At 35.5% G+C, this 13085-nt stretch overlaps 1 protein-coding gene across 2 annotated transcripts in view; it reads left to right on the top strand.

Annotated features, from left to right (window-relative positions):
• The window catches only part of KCNH5 (potassium voltage-gated channel subfamily H member 5), a 346531-nt gene extending 334073 nt beyond the window's left edge, over positions 1 to 12458 (top strand). The window contains exon 10 of one of the 2 annotated variants that reach the window (XR_012416327.1): positions 3468 to 3855. Coding sequence is in view for 1 of the 2 variants with exons in the window: in XM_005561443.4 (XP_005561500.1) it covers positions 3468 to 4415 (948 nt within the window). In the remaining variant the exon portion in view is untranslated. Of the gene's footprint in view, positions 1 to 3467 lie in introns of both variants that reach the window. The other variant, XM_005561443.4, reaches the window with a different exon arrangement.
• The last annotated feature ends 627 nt before the right edge of the window (positions 12459 to 13085 follow it).

Raw genomic sequence — 13085 nt, 5'->3', positions numbered from 1 at the left:
TAGTAATTTTTTTAAAAAAAATCTACCTCTTACAAACCTGGATATAATAAGTAGTTGACCAAATCCAAGTGTTACTGTTTTCAGTTAGGCTTCAGTTATAGTTGTATAGACTGGGTGATAAATCTCCTCATGATCCCCTCTTTCCAACCTTCCTCCTGCACTTGCTTCTCCTCTCACTGGGCTGCAGATTGTCAGCAGGCCTGCTGCTAAGGAGAAAGGGGGATCTACTTCAGGACTTAGGGCTTGTGTCTGAGATCTGGAGGGCCTGTAGCCACTCCTCAGAGTGTTGGCTTTTGAGCTGGTCATGTCCAACTGCTGGCTGTCTTTATGTGTGGCATAATTGATGGCCTGAAAGTCCCTGGTGGCAGGTGACCTACGGGGTGCAATAACTTTTCCCACCTCACACAGTGCTTTTGCCTTGGCTGGCTTCTAGCAGACTGAATTCACGAATGACTGACTTCAGTGACTTCCTGAGCTCCAGGGCATCCCAGCCAGTGCCCCTCTGAGCTATAAAGGAAGTGAAGGGCAAGGAGCAAAGAAGTTATCTGTGGCTCTCTAAAGAGCGTGTTTTTCCACCGTGCATTGCTGGCTCCTGAGACTGGATGTGTAGGTCCTGCTGTTCTGCAAACTCGGTAGCAATTCAGGACCAGTCTTGTTGCTCATAAGTACCCTCAAACCTCAAGGGAGCTATGTTTGAAATTACTTAATTTCCTATCTCCGGGGAGTAAAAAGGGGGAAAGGAACAATGTGCAATGCTCAGAATTCTGTCATCTAATGTACCAGAGCTCGATTTTTTCTCTTTCCCTGTTACTTTTACGTTTCTTGACAGCAAAATACAGATCCAGTTCTATCTCATTTGTCCCCTGGTGTAGGTGAGAAATCAAGCCCTGTGCCAGGACCCACTTTGCTCTATGTATTTTTGTATTTGGAGTCTTTGTTTCTAGCTAAAGAGTAGCAATTCAAATACTTTTGTTTGTTCTTGGTTGGGTGGGTGGGGCAGCTGGTGGTCAAGGAAGCTGGGAAAGATTTATTTTATTGATATTTTACATGGGCATGTTACAGTCTTACATCACAAAACACCTTGAACTTGGTAAGCACACAATAATTGCAAGCAATTATTGGCCATTATATTGACAAATCTAAACAAATAAGGCTCTTGCCTAAGGTGTCCACAAATTCTCAGATATCAGTAATACCAAATCTTTCAGTATAGTCTCTGCGTGGCAGGACGTGTAGACATTACAAAGATAGGAATGTCCTTGTCTGTATATACTAATAGGGTTGCCAAATGTAGCAAACAAAAATACAGGACTCCAAGGTAAAATTAAAATTCTGATAAACAATGAATATTTGTTAAAGGATACATATGTCCAATTCAGATTTTTAATGTCTGATGTTTTTAGTATGTCCCAAATATTGCACAGAGGACCTGCATTTTACCTGACCTTCCTGTGTGCCTAGCACCTGTCACACTCCACTGACTTTGAAACGGTTCCCTTTTCCCAAATGTGAAGGCTGCTCTCAGTTACCACATCGAACCAACACTATGTCTATCCTAGGCTAAACAACCACCTTAAAAAAGTAAAAAGGGCCAGTGGTGAATGGGAAGGGGGATGTGGAAAATTATTCATGTTAAGCCTCTCATGTCCACCCATAGAATCAAAGTGAGTACTTTTTCAAAAAGGGGCTGAAATAGGAAAATAGTATCTGTGTTTCTGTGTCTGGGTCTGTCTGGTTCTAAAGAATGTTCGTATCTTGAAGACTTAGTACAACCTATGTTTACTTGGGAAGCGTAAGAAATGCGTCAGCCCTTTGAAAGACTTCTAATTAAACTGCTGGAGCTTTGATATCAGAATTTGAGATTATTATTACATATTTTTAAAAGACCCAATTTCATGTGCCACTAACAAGAAGAAAAATATTGGCCTTTACAGTTACTGAATTTATTTTAAAATACAAATTATTACCACTTGATAAGCTGAATTTAGTGCATCAATCTCATTTTAGAAAATGCCCTCTTACCTGGAAGGGGAATTCCTACCTTTCTGACTTTTCTGTTAACGGTGACCATCAATAGTGTCTGTTTTTGGTGTAAAATCAATGATTATATGTTACTCCAGGCAGCTGCTGAATATTCAAAGAATAGTAAATGGTTTCAGATAGGAGTATTTTATGAGAGTTCAAGGAGAGAGAACCAATGTATGTTGAGTGTCTGTTATGGGTTAGAGAATGCATGCTTCACATGTGTTTCTACTCTAGCCAACAACTTATGGAGGGTGATCAAGGTAAGTAATTTTCCTTGAGTAATAAAATTGTCTGATTCTGAAAGTGCCTTATCTTATATAATTCTTTTTTTAAAAATTTTCCTTACAGCCTTCACCTGCAGGTACTTTGCTTTTCAGGACTCTGAGCAAAAATCTCACACATTAACTTTACTTCCAACTCTGATAATATATGTGGCAATTTCTTATATAGCCAACATTTTTTTTATTTCTTTTGATGGGGTTGTCGTAAGTTCTTCCCATTATTATCTTCAAAATACATTTTAAATAAAATGATGCTCATTTATTTATGGATATCTAACCCCTCACCTGTACTATGTATTTAGTTTTATGTTTAAAATTTAAAGAATCTTGGAAATTGAAGAGTTCAACCTCCAACCCAGTGAACATGTCACATGAAAAAATACTTTCTGTTTTAACCTTTTGGTGCTAGAATGATCATGAATTTTCGAGGCAGTTTATTCGATAGACAGCAGTTTGCAGTGAAGTCTCTGTGCTGAGCTGGTGTTGCCTCCTAGAAATGTTTTCTCACAAATTCTAGTTCTGCCTTCTAGGGTCACATAAATAAATTTAAATTCTCCCCTCACCCACCCCAGGTGCCATTTGCTAAACTGTCTTAACTTTTCAGTACATTTATAGCCTGGAATTCTTACTATCTGATACTGAAACAGAGGATAATATTAAAAATGGTTTTGAATCTTATTTCTACACAATAAGGAAAATCGGAAAATCATACAAAAGTAGCAATTCATTACAGAGAAATTTAAGGGATAAATATGTATTTCCTTATATATGTATACATATATATACATACAAATATATATATATGTGTGTGTGTGTGTGTTTGTGTATTTCCTACTAAACAGTAATATAATGGGAACATAAACTAGAAGCAAAGTACCTCTACTCAGTTGTCTCTTGAGTAATTCTCCCTCTGATATGTAGGGGACTAGAACTAAGTAAGTAAGTAGCCAACATTTCCGTGTTGGATTTAAGGCATATTGCATCCATAAATTTCATAAATGCAATTCCATAAATGGCATTCGGATTTTTTTCTTCAGAAATAATCTTATTGAATGTTGAAGGGTTTTCTTTGTAACACAAAGCACATACAGCATAGTGTCACACAACTGTTAATCCATCTGCTTTTATAATCAGGCTCTGACTGTCTCTCCCGTTCCACAGATCATCTTTCGTAAGATCAGTGATGTGAAGAAAGAGGAGGAGGAGCGCCTCCGGCAGAAGAATGAGGTGACCCTCAGCATCCCTGTGGACCACCCGGTCAGAAAGCTCTTCCAGAAGTTCAAGCAGCAGAAGGAGCTGCGAAATCAGGGCTCAACACAGGGTGACCCCGAGAGGAACCAACTCCAGGTAGAGAGCCGCTCCTTACAGAATGGAGCCTCCATCACTGGCACCAGTGTGGTGACTGTGTCACAAATTACTCCCATTCAGACATCTCTGGCCTACGTGAAAACCAGCGAATCCCTTAAGCAGAACAACCGCGATGCCATGGAACTCAAGCCCAACGGCGGTGCTGACCAAAAATGTCTCAAAGTCAACAGCCCAATAAGAATGAAGAATGGAAATGGAAAAGGGTGGCTGCGACTCAAGAATAATATGGGAGCCCATGAGGAGAAAAAGGAAGACTGGAATAATGTCACTAAAGCTGAGTCAATGGGGCTATTGTCTGAGGATCCCAAGAGCAGTGATTCAGAGAACAGTGTGACCAAAAACCCACTACGGAAAACAGATTCTTGTGACAGTGGAATTACAAAAAGTGACCTTCGTTTGGATAAGGCTGGGGAGGCCCGAAGTCCGCTGGAGCACAGTCCCATCCAGGCTGATGCCAAGCACCCGTTTTATCCCATCCCGGAGCAGGCCTTACAGACCACACTGCAGGAAGTCAAACACGAACTCAAAGAGGACATCCAGCTGCTCAGCTGCAGAATGACTGCCCTAGAAAAGCAGGTGGCAGAAATTTTAAAAATACTGTCAGAGAAAAGCATACCCCAGGCCTCGTCTCCCAAATCCCAAATGCCACTCCAAGTACCTCCCCAGATACCATGTCAGGATATTTTTAGTGTTTCAAGGCCTGAATCACCTGAATCTGACAAAGATGAAATCCACTTTTAATATATATACATATATATTTGTTAATATATTAAAACAGTATATACATATGTGTGTATATACAGTATATACATATATATATTTTCACTTGCTTTCAAGATGATGACCACACATGGATTTTGATATGTAAATATTGCATGTCCAGCTGGATTCTGGCCTGCCAAAGAAGATGATGATTAAAAACATAGATATTGCTTGTATATTATGCAGTTGACTGCATGCACAATTTACATTTATTTATAATCTCTATTCTATAATAAAAGAGTATGATTTTTGTTACCCAAGGCAATGTAATATTTGAAGAATCAGGGTCCAACCTGCCAATGTTGCCATGACAAATTTGATCTCAGGCTGAGTATGTATATCGTGCTATCATTTTCTCACTGTTCTGTTAAGTTAAAATTATAGATTAATGCCAAGGAAGAGTTCAGTCTTTTCAACTATTAGTACCATGTTATGATCTCTTTCCCTAGGATTTTTCTGTAACTTAGTGTTAGGTTCTTTTCCCCTACAGGCGGTGTTTGCTCCATTTAAATGACTGTTTTGTTGCTAAGTCAGATAACAGTGTGGGGTATTGAAAACTTATTGCTATGGGTTTTGTGCATGAATTACATTTTTGATCAACTATACCTCTCCTTTTTTAACATTATACTTAGATAGTAATCATTAGCTCTTATGTAAGGAAATCCCTACTCCCTCCTTCTTGGAGAACAGCTGCCATCTTGTAGGCTGACATTATCGACACCATAAATACTAAACTATTAATATAGTGTACGTTATTATAGAAACACTGCACCACAGGGTATAAGGCCTTTTGACAATTCGCGTAAGAGATGCTGAATTTCCAAAGCTTATGAATGCTCTAAATTTGTATTTCCAAAACATGTTCAAGAGTGACGTTGAAAGGCTTCTTAGCAGAGAAACATACAAAAAAAAAGCATTTAAGTAATCATATCAAAATACTATTATGATATAAAATAAAAAAGAGTGTAAACAGATAAATTTTTGTGGCATGTCTGTAACTTAGAAAGAATGAAACACTGGTGCGGATTGTTGACACATGAATCTTAGTGTTTGTAGTGATAACACATGAAATGTGGCAAAACAAACAAACAAACAAACCAAGAAGTAGACATTAAGTTGCTCGACTCAGATAACTGCTTTTCTATCATTTTATTCTGTTTATAATTTTTAAAAGCTTTTTGCACACAGTTCTACTGCTGGACTTCTGCTAAGTTGATTCAATAAACTATTGTGGCTCAGGCAGATCCATTTATGAAAGGGGGATACTAGAGACTGAATTTTAGTCTTTTGAATTCAAATCCTCTTTGTAGAAAGTGCCTATTGTCAAGTTTTTTTTAAAAAGTCACAAAGAGTAGTCCTGTATATAGCTAGTCCCTTAAATGATATGGATTGAGAATAAAATACACATTCACTTGTAAGAACCCAGGAGAACTTATTTCTTTTGACTAAACTATATTTTAGGAAGTTGTTCAGGGAAGCATACTTTTCAGTCAGCGCATGCACAGCATTTAATATGGGGAGCAGGGGAGTTAGTGTTTGCATGAAGTTGAAAATATGTGTGAGTAATTTATATATTACTGGATCTTCTGTACATATATGTTAACAATATGCAAAAATGATGGCAAAATCGAAGGAGATATTTTGGTCTATTATACCTATTTGTATGAGCTTTTCTATCTCCCAGTATCCCCAACCAAAGCCACTAGAACTGAAAGACACGTTATCACATTCAGACTTGAGAAGTGCAAAACAGTGATTTATAAAAACTGTTGCTATTTTAGAATTTCTACTGAACTTCACATGCCCACAAGATGTGCCTCTTTAATCTAGGAGTCTCAAAACATACGTTATGTGCCGTGGGCTCCGTTTTCCTTTCTTTGTGCACATAACTTCCATTAGCCATAATGGAAGTTTTCAGGGGAGCACGTCTCCATGTAATGCTACAATATCTACCTACCACAAACACAAGAAAATGAAATAATTATGGAGTAAGGAATCAGCCTTGAAATTGGAATTTTGTTGCTTTCATGGTGAGGATGATGCCTTTTTCTTGACCTCTGACATTTATTGAATTTCAGGATGTTTTTCTATCTGTTTAAGTCAAGTTTGGCTTAAGCTTTTAAAGGTGAATGTGTGGTTAAGATAAAAATCTGAGTACGGAAGTTGTTAGTTTAACTTTAGCCAGTGCTTCAAAAATAACTGTTGGTATAAAACTGTAAAAGAATGACTGTGAACAACATGATGATTTGAAGTTCTAATTCATGCCTTTGCATATTAGTGGTGCAAATATTTACCGTGTTCTGACATTGACATAGAATTTCACCTAATCGACCTACAATATTATTGCTCATATATGTGAGAAACATAATGGTTTTGAATTACTCCGAGTTTTCAAGAAGGAGGGAAAGTATCAATTGTTTATTTATGGCGCAGTTATCATAGAGTTTTTTCAGCCATCTCTGTTGTCTGTGTGCATGATATGAAGAGGTGCTGAATGCACCCCGCTGTTTTCAGCAGGAATGCGTGTTTTCAGCAAACATTGTATATAGAGTAGTCTTTTAGGTTCCCAGATTCCACAAATCTTAGCAGTTGAATTTACTCAGATTTGAATGAAGGGTGAACACTTGCTTTAATACATGCAATAATGATACAATCATGTTCTGTGTTGCCTCAGCTAGCACATAGACAGTAGATGCTCTTTTGGGGACCAGATAACTGCATGTTTTATTCCTACACTGTATAGATGCTCTTGGTGCATCCAGAATAAAATTTTTAATATTATATTTCTAAATAATGTATTAATAGGAGTAAATGGATATGTATTTGAAATCCAAACATTTTCCAAAGCAATTTACGCACCTTCAATATTTTTCTATGATGTTATTAATAGGTAAGATCAGATGCTGTATCCTCGACAGGTGGTTGTAACATAATAGCAAAAGTCAAATTAGAATGGAAATGTGAGTGATGTATCATAATGGCAAGTTTTATCAGTCTGCATCAGGATATTGTTGCACTAAATGTGATCTAGCAGATGGAAGAGATTATGATAAAAGGCAAATGGGCACACAAAAGCCAGATGACAATACCAAAGCTACATGAATGGTACTGAAAATGGTTCAGGCACAGTGGTTGAAATGAATGAAGTGGTTGAATACAGGCCCATGCTTCATTGTTAAAATGGAAAATTTTTATGATGCTAGTTGCGTCTCGCATTAAGTATGGGACTAAAAATGTCCTAAGTATTTTTTTACAAACAACTTTATGCATATCAAAGAAAAAATGGAAAATTTGGGGTTTGAAATTGCTCTAGAAGAAATGTGTACTTCTATTGTACTCAACACTTTAATAGGAAAATTAGTTGTGACTGTTAACTGAAGTACCGTTATCAAAATTAACCTTATTGGAGCCCAGATGAAAATCACATTTTCCCTTCTGTTTAAGGAGATTTTGTTCACCCTCTGAGATCTGGTCCATTTGATGTCTTATTTTAAATAATTAAAGTCATTTGGAATTTTTTTTTAATATTAGCCTTCAGAGCAGTGACTGTTTTGAAGTGTGCAGTGGCAGATATTTGTGAAATTATTCATCATATTCCTAATGAATTCCACTATCTTGTATAATTTTCATCGTTTAAGCAATTTTCTCAGAGTTTGTTTTCCAAAATTTCATGTAGGTAATGAGAACATTTATCTAGAATGTGCATATCATACATGGATAACTCTCAAATATGAATATTTTATAGTCTTGTGAATGTTGTGCTATAATTTTTTCTATTAGGTGTAAAAGTATTTCTCTTCTTGTCTTAATGGAAAGGGGGAAAAGACAAAAACAATCTTTTGGAAAATACCTTAAGATTAGTATCTGAGCTTTGTCTTGGATTCTGAATTTAGCTTTACCACAAACTAAAAGTGTAATTATGGGCAAGTTAACCTTTTCTGGTGTACCAAATGCTACCATTCCCCCGGCAATAAATAAGAAAACAAAGATAACAGCTGTTGCCTTCTTATATCAACGCACTATTAGGTAATGCAAAAATTATCTTTCTTGCAGGTGAAAATTACATTATGACAAATGATCACTTTTTCATTCTTTCATAGAAGAGTATCCATGATGTACTCTCTATCAAAATATTCTTCTAGATTTTAGAAGAGATTTCAGGGATTGATGGTGATGTGATTTTTATCTACATATTCTTTTAGGTTTTAGAAGAGATTTATCTGGTCAGAGGTTGATGGAGGGAGGCATAGTTTGCTAAATAATTATTAGTGGCAGGTCAGCATAAAACTTGATACTTCTCTGGGAATTTAGAACTACGAATCAAATAAACGTGGAGAGAATGAAGCTCCGTTGATGGAAGAGAGAAAGAAGAGAAAGATAGGTAAATTTTAAGATTTTTCTTAATTCTACTTAATCATACTGCTTGGCGGACATTCTCAATTTTGTGAAAAAAAGTATGCATATTGATAAGTGGCCAAGGTATAGAGTAGTTCATCAATATATCTATGTGACAAAACTAAATGTGTAACCCTTAAATTTATACAAATAAAAACTAGAGTAGTTCATCCTTCAACTTTTTATATTAAAATAATCATGAACTGTTCAAGATACATGATTTCACATGGGCAGACATTCTTATAACAAAATTCTCAACTATGTGCTATGTATTATAAGTTTTGGTCTGTATTCTGACTTGAGATTTTCTATCACTTCATGTTTAGGATAAGACCCATGTGTTTGCATTCTTTATGAGGGTCAGGGCCACTGAGGATTTGGACTGGGAACTAGGAAGGTGATGAAGGCGAGGGTTGAGAAAAGACTGAGTAGAATCTATCTGCTTCTTTACTCTTAGACTTAGAAGTTAAATAAGTTAACTAAGCTTATATTTACCAAGTGTTCACTATGATAAGCATTTTATTTAGGTTATCAAATTTAATTCTTGCAACAACCCCATGAAGGTATAAGTTAAGGAACTTGTCCGGGATAGCATACCTGTTACATGGTAAAGTTGAGTTTCTAACACATGCAGTCAGACCTTAGGGAGAAAACTTTATTTTGTAGAATACTGACGTTAAAGAACTATCTACTTCAGCCATCTGGTCTAAGTTTTTCCAGACACAAGCTTTGAAAGATTTCTTAAAATAATTCTTAAAAATTGCACTCTATAATGTGAATGTAAATGTTTGTTTTTTCTTGGTAGGTCAGAGTCAATGACAGAGGTTGAAATCATACTGTCTTAAGCAAAAGGTGCCCTGTCCTAACAGTGGAATTTTCATTTACTTCTCCCAACAGTTGAAAGACATCAGCCAAAGTAAACTGTCAAATGTAGTTATAAATAAGAAGCATGTTTCACATACAGTCACTGGTATCAACATTTCCAGTTGAATTTTAACCTAAAGAGATAATGCATAATAATTAAGGAAAGCAAGAGTCATTCAGGATTTTTTCTATAATTTCTTTTTATTTTTAATAGTGGGATTTGGATGAGACTCTGAAATTTATTTTTAAAATTTATTTTTTGACTCATTGGGTTTTAAGTAGATTATTCAGATATTTTTATTGATTGCACTGATGTTGGCTTCTTGGCCAAGCCACCATTAAATGCATTATCCAAATTAACTATCTCTGTTTAGAATGGCAACTTTTATCCTTATATCCAAAATTAATGAGTTCCTAGTATGTGTATTTACTTCAGAGAGTTTCAATAATTTTCTCTAATGAAAAAATGTTAATTTTCTGAATGTGATTTATTTATTCTACACTTTGAGATTTTGAAAGCAAGTGTCTTGAGAAAAGGAGAAAAAACCAAGATATTACAACACTGCATGCTGGAATCTTCAGCCCAAACCATCTTGTTTTCACTTGGCTAATAACTGAGCCAGAGGTAATCATAGAAAGGAATAATCCTACTTTTAAAATAATGACTGTGAAGGACCCCACTGACACTATCCAAAGCTTTTTATAGTCAGCTCACTTCCATCCTGGCTTTTACATTATCACTGCATGATTATTTAAATGAAGTCATGACTTGTACTACCTGTAAAGGCACTTGGTCAAAGAACAGTAAACCAAAAAGTGCAGCTTATGGCCAGAGTTATAACTGAGGAAAAGGGAGAGTGGGGAAGGGATAGCAGTTGCTTCCTTTTAACGAGTTTTCTGTGTGTGGTGCCTTTTAAATAGCTTTTGTTTATTTGTTTTTAAGATGACACAGTGTCATTAAGGTTTTAACAAAACCTTTGGAAGCAGTTTGAAAGCTTGTCAAAAGTTGGGGCCTTCTTTACAAATAAGTGCTCTCCCACCAACCAGTGAGTTTAGAACCTCTGGTTCTGGCCTACAAACCCAGTTCCCTAAGCACTTGACTGGTTGGGCTGCATTTTGATGGGGGGAAAACAAAAAGATCTGATCACTCTCTCTCATTCATGCAGAATCACTGATTGTTGAATGACCAAAGCATTCAAAGCCAAAATATTCACATTGATGCTTCAATAAACCAGACTGAGTATCCATAATAACTAATTTAAGTAATTTTATCCCCATTCTGTGCTAAATCATATTTCATAATATAAAATGTAACCACTTCCCTCTATGGTCAGACTCTCCATTGAGTTAGAGAAATTGGACTTTGGCAAAAAGCAACATAAAATTATTGTTGTTCCTAGAACCATTGTTGTCATGGACCCCTCATTTGCTCCTCAACTTTTTCAATCAAATTATAGCGGGAAAGGTTCCTGATGAGACCAAGACTGCAAACAGGAAGAATACGTAGCTAGTAAACTATGAAAAATCACAGCAAAGATTCATTTTTAATTCCATGTTACAGTGTTTGATAGTCCTAAGTATTTAATATTGGTATATTATGTCACAGCCATGAACTGTCAACTTACACAAAATCCAAATGCACTTTTATTTAAAATCAAGATTAGCCTATTTCATTTTTAGAAAAAACAGTGGTCAGGATTCCTTTTTTGACCTCTGCGGGGATGTTTTCACATTGCTCTTCTTATGACCCTTTATCAGAGAGGGAATAAGTATAGTTTACATCTCCTTAGGGTTGACTGCACCAGCGTCTTCCATCAAGCAGTTGCCTTCCACCTTATAACCTGTTCACAGTTAATAAAGCAAGAGGGAATATGCATTTCATATTAGGAACAGATTTCTTAAGTGATTGTTATGAAAAGCGGAAACCAGTTTAGAACCTTTTTTTTACCCTAAAACATCCATTGTAGTTTGTTGAAAGAGCAATGACTTTTAGAAGTGCTTGGTACTCAAACAACACAAAATGTGCAGATTCATGATATATTGAAAATTATACAGTTCTTTTTATTCTATGTTTTAGTGACTTTGTTTACACTAGTTGTGGCATTTTGTATACTACAATGTAAATTCTACTATAACACTAATGTTACTATGGGAATTAATTTTGCAACTTCTTAAATGTTTTTGTCACTGCAACCATATTGGTGAGATTTTGGGGGTATAAAAAATGCCTCTGCCTTTAAGGGTTAAATTCACTGGAAATAATTAATTCATGCATTAACAAAGGAGACAATGCAAAAATTTCATGTGGGATGTTTTTAATACCATTATGCTAAGCAGTACTTGTTGGCTCTTTTCAAAATCTGATTCATGCTAAGCAGATCCTTTTTTCTACTTAAACAAAGATACTGCAATGTATAATATAGAAATTTTGTATGTACTGTTGACCTATCACCTGATCGCTGACAGAATGTTTGAAAATATTTTAACTTTGTGACTTTAGGGTCAATTATGAAATAATTGTGATCAAAATTCAACTGCTTCTGGGAAGTTTGTGGTGATTATCACTTTATTTAATGTTTGTTCTCAAGAAATGGTCATTTTGAAAAGTGAATTGGCAGGTGGAAGCTTTTAGCCCAAAAGAATTCTGGGTTTCAGCACAATAAACTGTATTTCATCAGGGAGGGCTAACTTTGCTTTTTTTCACACTTTATTTAAATGTGGATATTTTTTCATGATACAGAATAAAATGTGCATTTTATGGAATTTATTTGAATTGGGTCTTTGTTGGAAATTGCTATTTTGAATTTAGTTAAATAAGTGAAAAGCTCCCCAATAGTAAAGCACAAAGCAACAGGTTTAGAGGAAACAGTCTTTTGATATATTAGAATTCCAGTGTTATCTTAAACTTTCATAATATTTTTCCTCTGATAAATTGTATCGTTAAGGTATAAATGATAAAATTAAAGTAGTATTATATCAGAAATTAAAAAGTTTAAGCTCCAGGAGTAAATTTGGTTGAATTAGAATATTTCTCTGTACCATGAAAGATAGAGATAATGAGCAGATCTGAATAGGAATTTGGAGAAATCCTTATTTTAAAACGGGATTTTAAAAAGTTTCTCTAATAATGTTTCTAAAATTCTATTAATATATCATAACATTATGAGTTTATTCCAAGCAGTGAAATTTAGAGGCTTAAAGGGCAGAATGTACATGGAATAAAAGTGTACTTTTTCTCATTTTTGAAAAAAATTATAAATGGCTTTGCCAAATTCCTATTAAAAAACAAGAGCTGAATATGTAACATGTCTGCGACATGAGAACTGCAGATTTTTCTTCTAACTAAAAGACAAGTTTAAGGAACACTTTTTGGTGTATCACTGAAAAATT

This window comes from Macaca fascicularis, chromosome 7 (genome assembly GCF_037993035.2).
Source record: "Macaca fascicularis isolate 582-1 chromosome 7, T2T-MFA8v1.1".
NCBI lineage: Eukaryota > Metazoa > Chordata > Mammalia > Primates > Cercopithecidae > Macaca > Macaca fascicularis.
The sequence above is the reverse complement of the archived record's forward strand: the minus strand, read 5'-3'. Positions and strand labels throughout refer to the sequence as shown.